At 37.0% G+C, this 21,344-nt stretch overlaps 1 protein-coding gene across 6 annotated transcripts in view; it reads right to left on the bottom strand.

The window, feature by feature from the left end:
* Positions 1-21,344, bottom strand: part of GUCY1B1 (guanylate cyclase 1 soluble subunit beta 1) — a 67,865-nt gene that overhangs the window by 26,933 nt on the left and 19,588 nt on the right. For all 6 annotated transcript variants that reach the window (XR_013484189.1, XM_078148950.1, XM_020994058.2 and 3 more), the window contains exons 3-4: positions 10,940-11,040; positions 8,677-8,795 (exon numbers count right to left, since the gene is read on the bottom strand). Coding sequence is in view for 5 of the 6 variants with exons in the window: in XM_078148950.1 (XP_078005076.1) it covers positions 8,677-8,795; positions 10,940-11,040 (220 nt within the window). In the remaining variant the exon portion in view is untranslated. The remainder of the gene's footprint in view (positions 1-8,676; positions 8,796-10,939; positions 11,041-21,344) is intronic.

The raw sequence follows: 21,344 nt of genomic DNA on the forward strand, positions 1-21,344 counted from the left end.
AAAGATATGGACATTATCTGATTTCATCATTACTGGTAGTTACAATTAGAAAATAAGACACAGAATGTAAACTCTTGGAAGGAAAAGCCTGTTTTTCATTCAGACATATCTCCAGAGCCTAGAGTAGTCTTACAAATAGTAATCCCTTATTAAGTGCTTGCCTGTTGGATCACTGGATTATATTACCACCTACAAGTAAATTGCTCTAAGATATGAATAGACAGTGCTAAATTTCATTGTCATCTGTGGCAACCAAACCTCAAAATATCAAATGTATTATTGAGTTTGTCATTAATTAAATGGACAAATGAAGTGGTTGCCTTGTTCACATAAGAAATAACACCACTTTGGTGAGGTATTGATTTCCTTTAGGTACAACCTCATATGAAAGCACTCTTGAGATTTTTTCAGTTTAATCTTTTTCTCTGCCTCTATCTCTGTCTTGGCCTTTTCTCCTCCTCCCTCTTTTCATATTATGGACATGACTATCATGGGAAAAGTAAAGAATTCGATTCTATTACATTTGACCATCTCTTTCTGCCACCATCACTGCTATATTATGCTTTTAGGAGCTTTAAAGACTACGAGAAGAGATTCTAAACATAGCCAGGATTCTCTCATCAAGCCTCAAAGAGAAACCCAATTCCATGTTAACAACATTGCCTATAATACAATTCATCATTCACTGGAGTTGCTGCTAATAGTTCTATCCACAGATTGTGAATAATAAGACTTTCTTATCAAAACATTATTTTAACTTTTGGAAGTCCTAACCTTATCGGCAAAAAAAAAAAATCTTGTTTATAGGGAAAAGAGGCCAGAGTGGCCAATCAAAAACACTCATGCACATACACGTATTCATGTTTTAAACGAGTCTTGAAATAAACTCAGAGTTAAGCAAATGCAGCTTAAATGGATGTTAGCAATGAATAAACTGCAAATACTCTGATTTTTCCCCTCACTGCATAACTGCTGATGCTTTCTCAACTACTTCAATTTGGAAATAAATAGAATAGAAAGCAAATACATTCATCTTTGTCATCCTTTGAAAAACAAGAGGTCAGCCTGGGAGTTTCTATCAAATTTTTCAGTGACTTGCTCTGATTTTTCTTGCATCTTCCATAAGCCAAAGGGATTTTTTCTCACTCAGGGTTACTGCTATCCATGAGTTCCATATGGCTTCTGACCTAACCTGGAGCCCACCAATTATAGAGGAGAATTACTTCTCAAATCCTGGGAAACCGCATTCCAGTTACAGATTTAAGATACTATTTTTAGAGGCAGAACAACTAAGTGATAGTTTTGTATACCCTTGAGAAACGTGTTAAAAATTCAAGTTTTTCTATCCCTTCAGGATGTTTCCAGGGGAAAATGATTTCTCTATTTAAATATATAAACTAAAAATAAGCCTACATATAAGTAAGGGCCCAGACTGAAAAGGAAAACGGGACCTCCAAAAGTTATCTAGTCTGTCTTCCTGACACCAGGCATCAAGATAGACAGGTTTCAGCCAACACCCAATGATGGAAAAGGGCTTATTTTAAAATTCTTGAGCAAGAGAGGCTCAACCTATTCTAGTGGGTTGTCTCATTTTAATTCAACAATTCAATTTGACAAGCATAATGAAATATTAATTATATGGAAGACATTCATCAAGTCATTGGGAATAAAAAATAAAAACAAACATAGTGCCTGCCCTTGATGGCATTTTTTATTTGCTTAGCTATGAACATAAGTACATACACATACATATTGTCTCATCTAATACAATGTGAGCTTCTTGAGGGCAGGCACTGTTTCTCTCTGTGTATTATTCTCAGTTGTTAGCACAGTGCTTGGCACTAGTAGGTGTTTGTCGTTCATTCATTTCAGTCATGTCTGACTCTCCATGATCCCTTTTGTAGTTTTCCTGGGAAAGATACTAGAGTGGTTTGCCATTTCCTGCTCTAGCTCATTTTACAGATGAGGAAACTGAGGCAAACAGGGTGAAGTGACTTCCCTAGAGTCACACAGTTAGTAAGTGTCCCAGGCCAAATTTGAACTCATGAAGAGGTGTATTACTGATTCCAGGCCTCCTATGCTACCTACTGTGCCACCTAACTGTCCCTTAGTAGATGCTTAATACATGCTTATTGATTAACTAGTCTCTGTATGGCTAGAGCAGTTATGACAATGTACCCAGCACTGGGGTCCAGCAGAGTGCTTAGCACCTGATTTAGGGCACTAACAGGGAAGCACCTAAAAGTCTCACTATGGAGGTAGAGCATCAATCTCACCATTTGGCTTTGCACACAGGATAGGTAAGAAAACTGAATATAAGAAACTGAATACTTTCACTCATTTTTATTAGCCTTTTCTTTGAGCAAATTTTTTTCCCATGTTTAGCCATGTATACATTCCTTTTTTAAAAACTGCACAAATGTCAAGAATGAAGTTTTAATTCCTTTTTATCTTTGTCAAGTGAAAAATACAAGAAAAAAACCACTATCATGTGTAAAGAAAAACAAAAAAAAAATTATATCAGCTCATAAAAAACAGTGGAACAAGTTTTCTTTAAACTTCTTAGACAAAAAAAAATCTTTAAAAATTGAAAACAAGTAGTCATTGTTAGCAAGATCTATATTATACGGCATCTCACATCTGCTTGGGTTTGGTTCTATTTTTTTTTTATGCCTGTGTTTATGTTTTTGTGTCAGACCTCAGAAGAAAGGAGCCTGGGTATGAGTGAGCATGATTAAGAACAGGGCCAAATGAACACCTGAGGCTTTGGCTACTTCTCTTTTTTCGTCCTCTCCTCCTGTAACTACTGTGATTCAACATTTATTCAACAAACAATCAAGCAGAACTTATTGGGTGATAAGTACCATAAGTGATAGATCCAAGAGAAGAAATAAAGTTTAGATAAATCAGTCAGCTAATAAATATTTATGAAGTATTAACTATTGTACCAGGAATACAGTAAAGCACTAGGGATATAAAGAAAGGTTAAATAAAAAATCCCCGCCCTCAAGAAGCTTATATTCTAATGGGGGAGAAAACACAAATAATTAGATTCAAAAAACAGGGAGAGAGAGAGAGTAGCTGGAAAGTAATCCCCAAGGAGAAGGGACCAGCAGTTGAGACACCAGTTAAAAAACATGGTTTCTGCCTCAATAACCTTACAATCAAGTACACAACCCGTGCTCTAAAGAGTAGGGTGAAGCTATAGACACAATAATAATTCTAAAGCACAATATGAAAGGATAAGTGTTTTAGAGAGTCACAAAACAAAATGCTGTGGGCTTTAAAAGATCATCAAGGCCTCAACAGATAAAGAAAAGGAAAGGGAGATGTTCCAGTCTCAGGAACATCAAGAGCAAAAGTCCTGAGACATACGGAATGACGGGGACAAAGATTAGTCATTATAACGGAGCTATCAAGGAAATTGGTTGTCACCAATGGATCGGTAAATTAGTTTTTAAAACCCTCTAAATGCATGATCTTAAGAGGGAAGTTATAACTGGATCCACTGGAAAAAAAATGTTACAATGGCAGTGTTTCTAAGGCACCGTAATAATTTTCTCCTGCAAAGCCAGCTTAATTAAAGGGAAAAGAAAATCATTATAGACCCATGTCATACATTTAAGGGGGAGCTATTTTTTTCATGAATACAAAGGGTGAGGGGTGGGGGAAGGGGATGATTTCATTGTGTTTTCATACTCACCCAGGCAACCTTTAAAAACATAAACAAATTAAAAAGGAAAAAAAAAGATTCCAACAACCTAGATGACATTCATCAGGCCCGATAATGAATCAAGGCCCTCAACACTATTTAAGACTTGAAAAACACAGGGCAGTTGTTCAGAGAGGAGGAGAAGTGTGTCATGTTCTACTGCTCTCTGCTGATGTTTATTATTTCCTTTTCCTGCACTCTCAATGACTAAACTTCCTCCTGCCCTTCATGTACTCCAGGGTTTGAAGGCAGCCTTTCTGTGTCATGAGAAAGCAGTTTCCTTTGAGGTTCAGGAGTTAAAAGTAGAGAAACGTTGCATTTTTCTAAGAAACATATGTAATCCAAAGTGACAGATTTTTACAGCTGTTTGGGAAAATGACCATATTTCCCAAAATAGCACTTCTAGTGAACACTTACTTAGGCATTGTATCTGACATAGGTCATCAATTCTAGACGGCTCCTGGTAAGCCTGGCCAAATCACACTTTCACATTAAAATTGGCTGAAAAGGATGGTGAGGTTGCCAGAGACTGTCTGAGAGAAAAATCCCCAGGATTCATCTAAAACCAGGGAGAAATCCTTCTCCTTTTCCCCACACTTCCTTCTCAAACTATACGTTGCCCTTCAAAGACTCTTTCACCCTTCAAAGCAAGTATCACTGTTCATATTATTTTATCTGAACTGCTTTAAAACACTGAGAGGAGGAGAGGGGTAAGCTGCTTATCATGGGATTTGTTCTGTCCCTGCATTTCCCTTGGGATGGCCATAGCTATAGATATCTAGGGGACCATGGGAACCATATTTTCTTGACTTAGGTGGGAATCAGAGTATATTTGATATAAACAATTATGATGAATTGGGAGTAGGAGAGTCATATGCAGGAATCAAAGAGCCTCCAAGGGCAAGGCCTAAAATATCCCCTGAGCCCTGAATCAAACTAGAGTCTCACCAGAATGTTCTGGAAGCCTGTGCTGCTATGATGAAGAATGTGGAAGGTTCTTTTTTGGGTTATAAAGAATACAATTCCCAGGTGTCTTACTCTATTATTCGATTCCAACATTTCAATTCCTTGCCTAATTTACAGAAATAATAAAAAAAAGAGGGATGGGGCTAATAAAAAACAAGAGGAAAACATCTGTCTGGTGGAGACATGACTTGAGACACACAAGAGTCTCACTATCATATTAGACCTTCCTGACCAGCTGTCTTTTCTCTGTATCAGCCTTCCAACTTTTCTCTCCGGTGTTTGCATCAACACAACAGAGGTTTCAAATAGCAGTTCGCCATAGCAACAACATGGCTGCTTCATTTTTTTCTAATTTAAGAAGAAATTTGGCAGTATGAAGAGTTCTTGTTGAATTACAGACTTTTCTACAACATAGCATACCTAGATAAAATACATGCCATTCGAAAGCCAAAAACAAAATCTACAAAAATTGTGGTTCCTCTTTTCCAAGAGCCAAATCTCATTCTCTTGGTTGCTGAAGTCAGCGGACATAATATAAACTGGACAGAAAGTTCAATGAAATGAAAAGAACTAGTTTGGTATAATTTGTATAATTTGTGAATGGCTTTATACCTCAAAAATTATAATTAGGTTGTTTAGTTTCTACTGTACATCCACTGCTTTTTAAATAAGTACAAAAAAATACATGATATTAAGAGTCCAAAAAACATCTGCAAAAACCAAGTCTTCAACTATACTGATTTGAAGTCTGGGGAGACTTGGATTAGAATCCCATATCCAACATTTAAAAGCTACATTAAAAGCTACAAGTCATTTCACCTTTTTGACCCTCAGCTGCTTCTGTACAATGGAGATAAAAATACCTGCAGTCTATATCTCACAGTACAGCTGTGAGATAAGCCAAGCTATCACCCGCATTCTACACCTTAAAGTGCTATCCAAATGTTAATTCAAATACTATTGTTATTCTCATCATTATTGTGTTCAAACTGAACTCATTATATTCCCCTGACCTACTCTTTCTAACTCCCCTATTTCTTTCTGTAGCAAGATCTTTCCAGTCAAGCAGGTTTGCAAATGTCTCACTGTCCCATACCTGTCATATCCTATCAGAAGCTAAGTCTTGCCAGTTGTGTGTGTGTGTGTGTGTGAGAGAGAGAGAGAGAGAGAGAGAGAGAGAGAGAGAGAGAGAGAGAGAGAGAGAGAGAGAGATTTCATCAGCTTAATGAATTCTTCAAACTTTTTCTCCAACTTATTCTTGCCTGGGACACTGAGAGGTTAAGGAACATACCCAGGGCCACCCAGCTGCTATGTTTCTGAGGTACAACTGAAACCCAGGTAAGTATTCCTGATTCCAAGGCTAGCCTCCTAGTCTTAGCCACACTGACTCTCAATTCAAATCTTCCTTTCAAAAAACACCTGAGTTTTAAGACATTTGTATTTTAACACTTCGAGGATCTGTGAATTTCATCACAGCAACACAGACTGCGGCACTGTCTCAATAGCAAAGGTTGATGTGGCCAAAAAATTGTATGGTTATAGAGTCAGTTTTGTGGGTCTATGCAAAGTTTTTCTAACTAGGTAGGCCTTTCCAGACTCCATACTCCACTGAAATAGTTTCTCAGTAGCCTGGCCTACCTCTAGGCCATGACGAAGCACTGGGGTTAGACTTCAGTGGACGATGTTTAAAATATACCTTCAAAAGAAATTAAATTTGGTGACAATCCTGGTCTGGGTGATTTGTGGATGCTCTAAGTGTTCAGTTTAAAATATCCTTTCTAAGTCCTCAAGGGTGACAAAGTAGAATATCAAGGACTACAAAAATCAGTTTCATGATTTAGTATTTCTGAAAATGTCAATGTTCACTTATGAGGTGTGACTCTAACAGAATGAACCTGGTTCTACAAGCCACACATGAGAATCATCCTGATTAAAGTCACACTTGTACTGCATGACCACTGTCCTGCCTTAAGCAGTAACTACAGGCTGCTAACGTGTATATCAGTCCACTTAAGAGCACAGATTAAGGATGGAATGTTACTTAGTGAGATCTAGTTCAATCTCAACATATCGGCAATGAGGGAACTCATCTGTGCAGAAACTAGCCTAAGCTCACACAAGCATTTTAAGTGTAAGGATTCAGAGACGAATATAAATCCTACGATAGCAGATGTACTCACTTTTTTCCCTCCGTGATGCCACACCAATAAGGAAACAGCATTTGCATATATTTAAATGTCTTTGCCAGCTAAAGAAGCTATTAAGAGCACAGAAAACTCTTGTGGGACAACCATGCATGATTTAGTAAAAATGCTAGGCATAGTAAAAAACAATACGGTTAGGAATTAGGAGATGTAGGTCTGAGTTGTAGCTCTACAATCTACTAATACTTGTGTGATGTTGGTTAGATCTATTCACTTCTCTGGGCCTCAGTTTCCTCATGTGTAAAATGAAGGGACTGAATCTGATGACCCATAAGGTGTCCTACAGTGCTAACAGTTGGTGGGGGAGGGGTTAAATCACCAAAATTCACTGGAAAACAAATTATTTACAAAATCTTATTCCTGTCCATTCCTGAAAGTCATTCTATTTAATTTGAAAAAGTTATTTGCCAGTGCTTTGAGAATTTCTATTAAAGGACCTGCTTCAAACACTTTGTTACTTTATATAAATATACTCCTCAAGAAAACTAATCATTATACTAAGTAGTTATTTATGATAAATCAATATTGGTGAGAAAAGTACCACATTTTCCCTTCCTATGGGTATTTTTTGCTTTGATATTGTATTCTGTAAAAAAAAAAAAGCTATTTAAATAGACCATCATTATTTGTTAATGTTTACGCTTAACTTTTTTTTTTTTGCTTTTTTAAGCAATTGGGGTTAAGTGACTTGCCCAGGGGGTCACACAGCTAGTAAGTGTCAAGTGTTTAGTCTGTGGTCACATTTGAACTCAGGTCCTCCTGACTTCAGGGCTGGTGCTATGCTTAACTTTTTAAATAAAGATTTTATTGGTTGGGGGGGGGTAAAAAACAGCATAATTCAATTGAAAATAAACAAACACACCCTTCAAGGCTGTGTACTCTCTCACTGTTTTATTACATGAAGGCAACCACAAGGAATCCTGTAACAAATAACACAATGCAACTGGGTACTCTGTGATTATGCACACAAGGCAAACGTGTCAGTTCTAGGTACAAGCATTGTAAGGGCTGTGATGAATTAGAGGACATTAAAGCTGTCACCTTGGCAAATGGGATAACGTTAGTCTAAGGACAGTATAATAGAATATATAATTGTACATCCAAGACACAGACTATTTACTCAAAAGGCAAAAATAAGACCAGAGACTAAATCTCCAAACAAACCCAGTTGAATACAGCATGTTTAATTTCAATTTACATTTTGCAAACAGCTACTTCATGAAGAAGCAGAGCTTTCCTGACACCAGTAGTCTGGCAAATCCACAGAGGTAAGGGCAAACCAGTTTCTATCTTGATTTAATACTGTTTTAGTTCAGCAGGGGGGGAAAAATGTTACTATGTAAACACCAGCCATTTTGATTAAACACTGAGGTTCTTACTGTGGTTGTTAAGTCAGTAATGCAGCTGGATGGGAAGTAGTTTACATTCTATTAAGCTGGCTTCAGCTCTGTTGGTGTTACACACTGACATCACTTTCCAGCAAGACAGTGCAGCAGCCAGGTCAGAAATACTAGTTGTAAACAAGAACATCACTTTCAAAGCTAACACATTTCCAGAAGAGGGTCTCTCTCACAAATGAGGGTGCCTAAAATAGCCCACTCCACCCAGAAATAGCTCCCTCTTCCATTTTTTCCCAGCCTTCCATTTGCTAAAAAAAACTGCAGAGATGATATTAATGAGACAGCCTTGATTTTTCTGGCTAATCAAGTAGACTGAGAGGGGAAAAAAGTCTGATCTTCCTTCAATCAAGAGTTAATTAACTAACACCATACAAATAAAAGACATATTTCTTACCTGTAGAAATTCTCTGACATTCGAGCCCAGAACACGGAGGATGGTATCGTAACCAGACTCTTGGCAAAACACAAAAAACATTTTCCCAAACATTTGGAGGATTTCTCCTGCATTGAGATCTGTATAAAAGTTTAGGGAAAAAATGAACTAACATGTCTTCAATATTTCTGTAGATGATTTAAAACAAGTTTGTCACACAAGAAAACCAAAAGAGAAAGTTTGCAATATTTTTTTCTTCAAAACAATACATACATATCAGATGATTTTGTACTTATATTTCTAATTCATTTCTAATTAATTTGTCCCATCAAAGTTTTCTAATGCTCATTTTGTTTTTTGCTAATTGATAAGTTATTTTAACATTGAATTTATTTCATTTAAAAGGAATAAAATCAGAATTAATGTTTGTTGATTGTTTGGGGGAAATATCATTTTACATGACTTGCTTAAAGAGTGTTTCTATTTTGAAGTCTGTCTGCCATTTTGAAGTAATCTTAATAACCTAAGGAATCACTGAGTTTAAGAACACCAGGCTTTTTTCTATAAATTTATTTGATTTCCTGGTTAGACTGGAAAATTATTGAGCTACCTTGTCTCCCTTCCAAGGTACAATCTGATTATAAATCAGGCTTGTTTGGATTTCATTTCAGTCCACTAGGGAGCTCTCTTTTCCTCCTGAGACTTCTTTATTTTTTTCTTGGTCTGACTCTATTTGGTCATATTTTCCCTCAGTACTAGTATCTCTTTCTCATCCATCTCCTTCTATGAAGTTAGAATATAAGAAAATGATTTCGTTTTTTAAAAAAATCTTTCATTATTGAACTTCAGTAAAATTTGAAGTCTACATCACTCTCTAACTGTGGGTGGTTCCCCAGGGCTCTGCTCTCCACCTTCTTCTCTTCTATCTCTACACTCTATTGGTGATCTGATTAGCTCCCAAAGGTTTAACTATCATCTATATGCAGATTACTCCCAGATTTACATATCCAGACCGAGTCTCTTCCACAAGTTTTGGTCCTATATCATCCACTGCCTATGGGAAATTTCAAACTGGATATCATTTAAACATAACGAATGTCATTATCTTTCTAAACTTCCCCATTTTTGTCAAAGGCACCAATATCCTTCCAGGTGTGTTATCTCAGCATTTTCTTCAACTACTGATTTTCCTTCATCCCACATACCCAATCATTTGAAAGATCTTGTTGTTTCTAGAATAATGAAATTAATTGTATTTTATGTCTCTCTACTCACAGAGGTACCATTTCAATTCAGAGCCTCATCATTTCTCACTTGGATTATTGCAACAGTTTCCTGACTGGACTCCTTGCTCACCACTCTAGTTCATTCTATACACTGATAGCGAAGTAATTTTTATTAAATGTAAAAATGGCCACATGTCCTTCCTACTCAACCAACTTCAGTGGCTTTGTAAACATTTTTGCTTGTCTTTTAAGGCCCCCTACAACTTCATTCCATCCTACCTTTTGTCCATGTCCTTCCTTTGTTACTATCACGCACTACCTGTATTGTACTGTGGTTGTTTTTTTTTTTAAATGTCATAACCTTCGGGGAGACTTTAAGCTTCTTGAGGACAGGGGAAGTATCTTTTTCATCTTGTACCGCTAGTGCCTAGCACCGTGTCTTGTACATAGGTTCCACAAACTGATTCCTACTCCTCTTTCCAGCCCTTCTTCACATTAATCGCTTTCATGTACTTTAAAGTTTAATTATACAATGTCCTGGCCATCTGATTTTGTCCTGTTACCTTCCACTTCCATTTTGTTGCACCCTCTCTCCTAGAATGCACTTTAACTCCAGCTGTTGAAATCCCTTCTTTCTTTCAAAGCTAAGCTTAGCTCAGCTGATACCTTCTCCAAGCTAAAACCTTATTCCATCATGCCCCCTCCTTAGCTGAAAGAGTTCTCTCCCTCCAGAGATTTTCCCGGAGCATTTTGTCTATGTCTTCCTTTGTTCCTATCATACTCTACCTGTATTATACTTTTTTTTTAAATGTCATAACCCCCTGGTAGATTTTAAGCTTCTTGAGGACAAGGAAATTATCTTTTTCAGCTTGTGCCTCTAGTGCCTAACACAGTGTCTTGCACATAAAAGACACTTAGTAAATTGTTGCTAATCCTTATTTTCCCTACTGACCGGGAACTAATGGGCATAAAGAAGGAAATAATATGAACATCTTCTTCCCAAATGTCCCAGATGAGCAGGCAGGTTAGAAAGGTAAAAAGAACTAATGTGTACTTACTGAGAACTTTGCTGGCTGCAGCAACCAGATCATATGTTTTGGAATCATCATATATTATTCTGACAAGAAACTGCCCTTCTTCATCTAACTGTGCCTCTTTTCTGGGGGGAAGTAAAAAAAAAAACAAAAGGAAAAATACAATTACAACCAAGGCAGAGTTTAAAATGCTATAGTGGTTGTAAAAATAAGCAATAGTTCTTAAGCATCTGAAACACCTAGTTTAAAAAAAAAAGTTGCCGAAATCAACATTATGGAACTGAAACACTAGAGATCAATGAGAAACTTTATTCAAATTACCAAAATTAGGTTGTATACATAAGAAATACCTTAGTATAATTTCCCCTACAAATCCATGTTTATTTTTTTCCCCATCATTATGCTGAGGGAGTTACTGAACCACAAAGAATGTTAAAAATATAAGCATACATACAAAAAGTATCTATGGATGACAATAACAATGAAAACACTAGGTTTCTGAACATGATAAGTAATATGCTCATTTTAATCCACAAACTATTTAGTGCTGTTAAAACAGATCTCCAATATAGTACATTATTATGTAGAAAGAAATGAGAAATATGAGGAATACAGAGAAACATGGAAAGCCTTATATGAATTGGCATAGAACGCTAAAAGCAAAGCCAGGAGGAAAACATGCACAGTGACTATGGTCATGTACCCTGAGCAATTCTAATGTGTAATCCCTCTTCTTGTCACTGAGGTAAGGGGCCAGGGATACAGAATGTGACATACGTTGTCAGTCACAGTCAGTATATCAGATGGCTTTGCTTTACAATTTTTCTTCCTTGCTAGGAGTTCAATTTTAGATGGGGAAAGGGAGTTTATTTGGGAATGACTGTGACAAAAAACCAAAAGGAATAAATAAAATGTATTACAAAGTGGATCACTGCACAAATTTTTTCTTATTATAATTTTAAAAGCCAAATGTTCAAAGTCTAAGTTCCTACTGTTATAGAAACAAACTCTAGCCTTACAAATAGAACAGTTAAAAAATCCTAGCATTAATGGAAGGATATTCCAAACACCTTTTAAAATCAACATATGATTCTTGAATCAATGTAAGATAAACCTCCTTTAAAAAAATTTTTTTGGTAGGACTTTGATAGAATTCTGGGCAAGTCACTGAATATGTTTGCCTCAGTTTCCTCATCTGTAAAAGGGAGATAACAACTGCACCTACCTCTCAGGGCTGTTGTGAGGATTAAAGGAGATAATAATGTGAAGTGCTTCGCACAGCATCTGACACATAGTATTATATAAATGTTAGCTATTATTAGCTATTATTAAATTCCTAGAATTCTTAAAGAGTCAGAATTTTCTAGAGACAGTTTAAGAGGAAGAAGGGGGACCCTCAAGGGCTGAGCTAAAAAAAACCCCAAAAAACCAAATCATCACTTCCTTTTTTTCTGAGTTGCTAAAAACACATCTAACAAGCAAAGCATCTCTCAGTTTATTACTAGTTTTGACCTCCAGCTAATTAGTTTCCAGTCAAGATCTACATGCATCTGAAAATGTTCTGGAAAATAGCTAGAATAAAATAAGAACTACTATTTCTTCCTTTGGTGAGGCAATTGGGGTTAAGTGACTTGCCCAGAGTCACACAGCTAGGAAGTATTATGTGTCTGACAGAGAGAGAGAGAGAGAGAGAGAGAGAGAGAGAGAGAGAGAGAGAGAGAGAGAGAGAGGAGAGAGGGAGAGAGGGAGAGAGAGAGAGAGAGAGAGAGAGAGAGAGAGAGAGAGAGAGAGAGAGAGAGAGAGAGAGAGAGAGAGAGGGGAGGGGATGGGGTGTAAACCTAGAAAGGTAGGCCAGAACAATATTTGAAAGGGTTGTAAATGTCAACAGAGGATTTTATATTGTATCCTCACGTGAACAGAGAGCTACTGAGGATTCTTGAGAGAGGGAAGGATGTGATGATGTTGCATGTCCTTAAATATATTAATCTAGCAATTGGGTAAAGGATAGATTAGAAAGGAATGAATGCATAAAAGATCTATTGAGAAGCCACTACAACAGTACAAAGATGATAAAGACTCAAATTAGGGTGATTGTGGTGTGAGTAGAAAGCAAGGTATAGCCATGACAGATGCTGGAACAGTAACAACAATAATCAGTTAAGTAAAATGAAGCAAAACAGGAGCCACACTTGATGTATGTGCAACATTCCAAGCTCATAGCCCCACATCTCTCTACCAAAAGAAGGAAGGCATTTCCTTATCTCTTCTCTGTAGCTAACAACAGGCCATAATTAAGTAGCTTCATTTTAGTGTTCTTTTCATTTATGGTATTGTAGTTATTGTGTGTATTGTTCTACTTATGCTTACTTCACTCTGCAAACAAGTCATGCTAAATATTTCTCTGAATTGCTCATTTTTTTGCATATATTACATTAATGTACTTATATGTGCATATATCACAGTTTGTTCAGCCATTCTAAAATTAAAAGCCACTAATGATTTTCCATTTTTTTGGTACCAAAAACAAGTGGTGCTATCCATGTTTTTGTGCTCAACCCTTCTATACGGGCTGTCTCTTCCACTACAATGTGATCTTTTTCAGAGCAGGGACTGACTTACTAAATTCCCAATACTTAATATGGTGCTTTGTGAATATTTGGTGCTTAAAAAATGCTTCTTCTTTATTCACAAATTGAACTTTCCTGCCTTTGTGTTCCTTGGGGAGAGGGTTGATTCTATAATCCTTTCAAAATCAATGAATAATTCTTTTCCTATATAATATTTTCCGAGGCTTTTTATGTTTCTCAAATATTTATTTAATCCCTAGTCACAGCATCACTGGAATCCTATTATGGTCCTGTAATACCACACAGTAAAAGAGATAATGACAAACTAAAGCATGTTTAGAAAAAAGATGATCAGGATGGTAAAAAGCTTAGAAATCATGCCACATCAGAATCAATTAAAGGAGCTGAGGGTGTTTAAGCAGAAGAAAAGAAGAATTAGGGGAGATATCAGTGTTCACATATTTGAAGGGCCATAATAGGAATAAAAATTATTATTTTACCCTAAAGGACAAGATGCAGAACAATAGAAAAATGTTTCAGGGGAAATTTTCCTCATAATTAGAAATATGGAAAAGTGAAATGAGTTACTCCTGAAGACAATGCATTCTTCATTCACTGGAGGTTTTCATTAAAAGGGTGGATTACCATCATCATTAATGCTGTAGAAGACATTCATGCTCAGAGGTGGGATGGTCTACATTATCTTTAAGGTTCCTTGCAATTCTGAGAATCTATGATTCTGTAACACTTTGAAGATGAATGTTCATTCGTAATTATCAATCAACTCATTCTCATCCTCTCCTGATTCCTCATTCCTGTTCATTCAACCACAGGAATTCAAGATACCTGCATATCCTTGTCATAAACACAGACTCTGAAATAATCATCTTCCCATAATTATCACGAAGGGTAGAGAACTCAAGCAGACCAGACTTCTTTGGTGGTAACCACAACGCTTCCCTTTAAAGTAACATTGTCTGCATGGAAAGATCTTAGCACTTTAAGCATCGTCTTGAAAGGATAAAAGAAACAGACGAATGGCCAATAGTTGGTATTGGGACCCACTTGGAATGTTTCTCTTTTACAATCTTTCTCTCCTTATCCAACACTTGTTACAATCCATCTCCTCTAGCATTTAACTGAAGCCCCATGCTCACTTTCTCTTCTCCCCTCCCCCCAACCACATTCATCCTAACACTGAAACTGGAAGCCTAGAAGGAGAAGGAGATAAAGAAGGACTAGTTAATATTAAAGTCCCTTCAGGTCCAGTCTGTAGTTCATGTATATTTCTTCTCTAAAACCCAATCCTCTTCCAACCCATTGATTCTGTATCCTCTAAGCGGGAACTGTGAAGAAGAGGTAAAGAGAGAGTTTGGGAGGAAGATGAAAGTGTGCTTTGGCAACAGGAAGGACGTCTGAATAGGAAAACAGATAATTGCAGGGAATGAATAACTGCCAAAAGTTTGCTAAAGCTGAAAGGGATCACTCAAATCATCTAGTCTAATCCTCTCATCTCAAAGCAGAATGTAAACTCCTTGAGAGCAGGGGTTATGCCATTTAAAAAATTTTATTATGCAGGGCCTTCCTGGTGCTAGGTACTTAATAAATTTTTGCAGAACTCAATTACCTAGGGCACAAAGGGGTTCAGTGACCTGTCCAAGATCACACAAATTATTAGTATCAGAGCTAAACTGAACTGAATTGAATTGAGCTACTATACAGTTAATGATTTTAAAATGTAATCTTGTGACTAATATGGAAATATGTTATGCATGACTGCACATGTATAACCTATATCAAATTGCTTGCCTTCTCAATATGGGGGGAGGGGAGGGACAGAGGGAAAGAATTTAGAACTCAGAATTTTTTTTTAAAGAATGCTTAAACTGGGGGCAGCTACATGGCGCAGTGGTTAAAGCACCCTGCCCTGAAGTCAGAAGGACCTGAATTCAAATCCGGCCTCAGACCAAACACTTGACACTTACTAGCTGCATGTCCCTGGGCAAGTCGCTTAACCCCAATTGATTAAAAAAAAAAAAGTAAGTAAAAAAAAAAGAAGAATGCTAAAACTGTTTTTACATGTAATTGGGGAAAATAAACTATTAGGTAAATAAAACATAATCTTAGGCTGGCTCTTTCAATCAATTCAACAATTTTTAAAATTATGCTCCTACTACGAGCAAAGCACTTCACTAGGCATTGCCCACAAAAAGACAAGAATAAAACAGAACCTGTCTTCAAAGGGCTTACATCTAGGTGGGGAGTGAGGGATATACATACACCCAAACTGGGGACGGGGGAGGTGGAGGAGGAAGGGAGAGGGCTGCAAGAAAAAATAAAAGTTTTACAAAGGAATAAGTGAATTCATATTCTGAATTTGGATATAGTTTGACTTTTTGGTTCTAAAAAATTAACTTTTTTTTTCTAACAGTCAGGATTACACAGGAGATTATTAATTTTGATCAAATTACATGGACTCACTTATTTCCTCACTTATTTATGCACTCATTCAATATTTATATTACTCATCTATATACAAAGCTCCATTTTAGGCTCTGTCATCATTTTATACTAAGCCCAAAGTCACAGGCTAGAGATGTATGAAAAAAATGACAGGCTTCTATGATAGCCCTAAATCAGAAATTTTCCAGTAAGGGCAATGATTAGCTGTGGATATTTAATAATGGGCAAGAACACAAACTAATGTCAAATTTTAATTTTTATCAATGATTTGGTAACATACAAATTGAGTTTCCTGGGGGTAATTGGTTTTCAGGTGGTATAGATATATCAATCAACTAAAATAATTTTATCCATTATCCTGGCATACATGAAGACCTTAACTGTTTCCTGGATGACTTGCAATAGTTCCCTTTATTTCTGTTGTTACAATTGCTGATTCTGTTATAACTCGTGCCTCTTCTGCAAGACCTGCCTGGCATGGTGATTTTTTTAATGCCATAACATCAATATTACAGTACCAAAACCTTAAAGAGGGACTTAAAGAGGTAGTGATATCTTGTTAAAGTATGGAGCACATACACACACACACACACAACACACACACACACACACACACACACACACAGATACTTTCTTCTCTTCTTAAGGGAACTTGGGTAGAAAGAGTATTCAATTAAAGGGGAGCTGGATTCCACAGTGGATAGAGCACAGGCCCTTCCATCAGGAGGACCTAAGTTCAAATCCAGCCTCAGATACTTATTAGCCATGTGACCCTGGGCAAGTCACTTAATCCCAACTACCTCTCTAAAAAAAAAAAAATAAAGAGTATGCAATTGTCAGAAGACAATCTTTCCAATACATCCACAAGTAAAGTACCATCGTACCCCATAGTAAACTTCCAGCTTTCACGTGGGAGCAGTTACTTGAAAGCAATTTCCAAGTTAAACAGAAACAGGAGAGCAAAGTGACTGATGATTCAAGTCACCTTTGGATTTCAGAAACAAAGCAATACCTTTCATTTTTAAGCACAGTAGGTGAGGAGACAAAAATCCAAACAAGATTTTTTACAGTGAGTGTTGTTATTTTTAATAACAACAGCGGCTGGTTTACCACAACAATAGATAGAAGAGTTACTTATCCACAGTAAACTTAAAATGAGTCAACTTGAATATAGGCATTGGGAGGACTTGGACTGGAATCCTAGCTCTGACACTTACGACCCATCTCTTTGAGCCTCAGCTTTCTCACCTATAAAATAAAGGGGTTGAATTAAAATATCTCTAAGTATCCCTTCCAGCTTTAAAATTCTGTATCTATAAGTGAAAAAGAATTTGACAACTCTGAATAATCACAAATTAAATCCTTTAACTGAAAAAAAGACTTAAGATGGTTTGGGAGGCATGTTTTATTTTGTTTTAAGAATATCCCACAATTTGTATAAAGAATCTTGGTAGAATCCCACTAACTGAACTTAGAAAAAAAGCAAATTATAACAAAACCTGATGAACATCTAATAGGATATAGCTGATGACTGACAGTTCAAACTAAAATAACAGAAACCCGCTCTTTCTTATCTCCTTTTGATCATCCTTTCCATTACTAAATCTTTCAATATTCATTTAAAAAAATTAAATGCTTATAAATATTTTCCTTGTGTTGTGGAAATGGGAAAAGAAGACAAAAAAGTGGTGATAAAAATGTTGTAGCCAAAAAGGGAGAAGTGGGTTTCTGCCTTTTTTTCCTTTGTAAAGGAGGAAAGACCGACAAGAAAACTTGTTTTAACAAGGTTTATAAGTGTTGGAAATACAAAAAAGACTTTTGTATCACAATTGATACAATAACAACATTAAATCACTTTCAAAATTCCTCAAGAAGCTTATGTTCAAACGATGGAAAAACAGTGTATGTGCAGACAAGTATATAAAAAGTACATATAGTATAAATACAAAGTAATTTCAGGAAAACAGGACTAACAATTGAGGAATCAGGAATGACCTCCAGGAGTAGGTGGGACCAGGACTGTGCTTTGACAGCAGCGAGGGATTCTATGAGGTAAATGTGAGAAAAGAGGGCATCTCAGGAATGGGAAGCCTATTACTTTGAAAAGACATGAAGGTGGGAGATGGTGTCATGTATGGGGCACAATAAAGAGGTCAGTTTGAATGGATCACAGAGTTTGTTAGGGGGAATAAATACTGATAGCTTTCTATAGGAGTTTGACATAATGAATGCTAGTTTGGAGATAGTCTGTGAAAGGCTTTAAGTGTTAGATAAAAAGAGTTTGTATTTTATCCTATTATTGGGAATAGTGAATCACTAAAGCATCTTAAGCAGCGACATAGTCAGACCTACTTTTTTTGAGCTCTGTTTTGAACATGTTGAGTTTGAAATTCCTGGGACACATTCAAGTTGAAATGTTTAGTAGGCAGTTGGTGATACAGGATTGTAGCACAAGAAACAGAAAAGGGGTAGGGATGCAGAGTTAACTGCGTCTGAATGTATGTGATAACTGAACCCATGTAATCTGATAATGGGTAGCTGGATGGCTCAATGGATAGAGTGTCAGGCCTGGAGTCAGGAAGACCTGAGTTCAAATCTTACCTTACACTTACTAGCTGCGTCACCCTGGGCAAATGATTTAACCCTGTTTGCCTCAGTTTCCTCATCTGTCAAATGATCTGGAGAAGGAAATGGCAGACCACTCCAGTATCTTTGCCATGAAAAAAACAAATAGAGTCATCACTGAAACAAATCAATAACAGTATGATAATATCATTGAGAAAGTATGAAGAGAGAAGACCCAGTACAGAGGTATGGAATATATTCATTCAAAACATATAGGACATGAATAATACTCCTGCAAAAGAAACAGAGAAGACATTTTTGGATAGGTGAAAAGGAGAACCAGGAGAAAACAGTTTCAGGAAAATCTAGGGAGAAGTAAACATCTAGGAGAGAGAAGTCAAAACTGCTAAAAGACACAGAGATGAAGATGAGGATAGGAAAAGGGCCATCAGATTTAGCAATCAAGAGATCACTAAGAAATTTGGAGAGGAGTACTGGGGTCAGAAGTCATATTGCAAAGGATTGAGAAGTGAGTGGAAGGTGAGGACATGAAAGCAACAAGTGTAGGTGGCTTTTTTTCTCCCTGGGGATGTCAAAGTCAAGTAAAGACTTTTAAAGATGGAGGAGTTATGAGAATGTTTGTACGCAGTAAGGAAAGACTCAATGGATCATGAAAGGAGATGGTCAAAGGATTGAGCTCTTGGGAGAAAGAAGATCGATGGTCATGATGTTCTTTTGGTAAAGTATGAGGCAAAGTCCCCTTCTGAGAACGGAGGGGCTAGTGTAGGTGCCTTGAATAGGGAAAAAGAAGGTTTCAAAAGGAGATGTGTATGAGGTATGAAATAAGGATGCAATCAAACAAGTCTAAAAGGATTGGCATGTGGCAGGGAAGCCTTAATTAAGATTAGATAAAATAATTTCATAGTGGACCCAATCTGCAGTTGTGTGAACTTCTTCCATCACTGGTCAGTAACACTTAAGTAGAAACTGAGACAGCAGTTGGTGGTGGTGGTAATCCAAGACAGAAGTTTGGATGGGGAAGACTGGGTAAAGGGAGCAATGATTTCAAAGATAATGGGCAACATCAAATCGAACTCAGAAGGACCAGGGGTGTCAAATAAATTAACTGATGAAATTTTTTAATGATTTTTTAAAAAAAATAATTAGTATAATTTGCTATTTCTCCTAATGTGTAAATTTGCATAAATGCAAAAAATTCCAAGAAAAAATATAATTTTATTTTGAAATCATAATTTTTATCCTACTATCTCTAGTTTGTGCAAAGGTACTTAGTCAATCGATGCAGCTTGGTCCTTAAATTCTGGTCCTTCTAGTGCAACAGCATTTCTAAAGAAGTACAAATTCTAAAGGAAGAAAATGGTATCAGAGCAAGAGTTTACAGACCAGGGAAGCGGAGGGATGCAGTGAGTGGAGCTTGTGGTAAAGATGAATAATAAGGTAAGAGGTATTTAAGAGGTATTAAGCACAGGAGAGAAGGAAGGATAGGCGATGATGGTCAAACAGAGAAATTTAAATACTTTTGGGTGATGAGACCAAAAGTATGACCATCTTTGTGTGTGGCTGGAATGGAGTAAAGGTGCCACTGGTGGGAATTAAGGAAGTAGATGAAGTGGGAGAGAGAGTATCTGGAGAAACATCAACTTCTAAGTTGAAGTCCACAAGTGTTAAGGGCAGGTGTTGGGCTAAAGGAGAAGACCGTAAGCTAGATATTGAGTTATATGAGAAAGGAAAGAGAATGGCCTGGGATCCAGTAGATAACGGTTATCAGGATCAGGGAAATAAATCTGGTTGTTGTGAACTTCAAAAGAAGATGGTTTTGTAAGATACAGTGGTAGGGAAAGGTTCTGGATGTGGCAACTACAGCTCTCCTTAAAGCAGAGTCTCACTCTGTGATGATTTTTTTCCTGCTTTGAAAGGAAGCTCTGAGTAGGATTCAAGAAAGAAGAATTGGATTGAGGATCCCTTTAATAGGCCCAATAGTGGGGGGGAATCAGAAAAGGAAATCCAAGAAATCTCCTGGAGATGGGGATCAAGGATATTTAATAAAGACCATCTGATGGGTGTGGTACCTATCCATTCTCTCCACATAAATTAGATCACTGTATAAAGCAAAGCAGCTGAATTTTGCTAGTGTCTTCCAGAGGGAGCCAAGTCTCTGTGATTCCAAAGAAATGGAAGAAGTATGAGAAGAAAAAGATCATGAATAGGAGTTTGTGAATGAACACAATAGAGTGGGAGTACCAGAGGACATGATAGGGACATTGGAAAAATGAGGCTGATGCGGATGAGGAAATTGGAGAGTGGACCTGGGCAACCAGCAACTCAAAATCACAAGAGGAAGAAAAGAAAATCTGCCAGCTAAAAAACTTCAGATTGTTATAGGCTTCCACTGTAAGCAAGGATAGATCAGCACCAATACTTAACTTTGATGTTTATTTTAGGTTAATGCTCCACCAGGTGGATGGGAGATGAAGCCTAATTTTTCACTCTGGGTCAGTCTGGGATGCAAGGGCCTGCATAATGAGAGACCTGTCACTTATGTCCTCAATAGGTGTGAAGTAGATCATTCATTCTACCTACAAGGACTGGACATCAGATGGGAAAACAATAGGACAGGGAGAATGTTCTCTCATTCACCTTTACTATCCTGTATATTTCCAAGTGTCAGGCATTATATATTACATGATCTATTATAAAGAACCCTGGACTAGGTGTCAGAAGATCATATATAGAGAAGGAGAAATGGTAAGAGAGAAAGGTCCCATATATACTAAAACATTCATAGCAGGTACTTACACTCTAGTATTTCAGAA

This window comes from Phascolarctos cinereus, unplaced genomic scaffold (genome assembly GCF_003287225.1).
Source record: "Phascolarctos cinereus isolate Bilbo 61053 unplaced genomic scaffold, phaCin_HiC Scaffold_9;HRSCAF=440, whole genome shotgun sequence".
NCBI classification, from domain to species: domain Eukaryota; kingdom Metazoa; phylum Chordata; class Mammalia; order Diprotodontia; family Phascolarctidae; genus Phascolarctos; species Phascolarctos cinereus.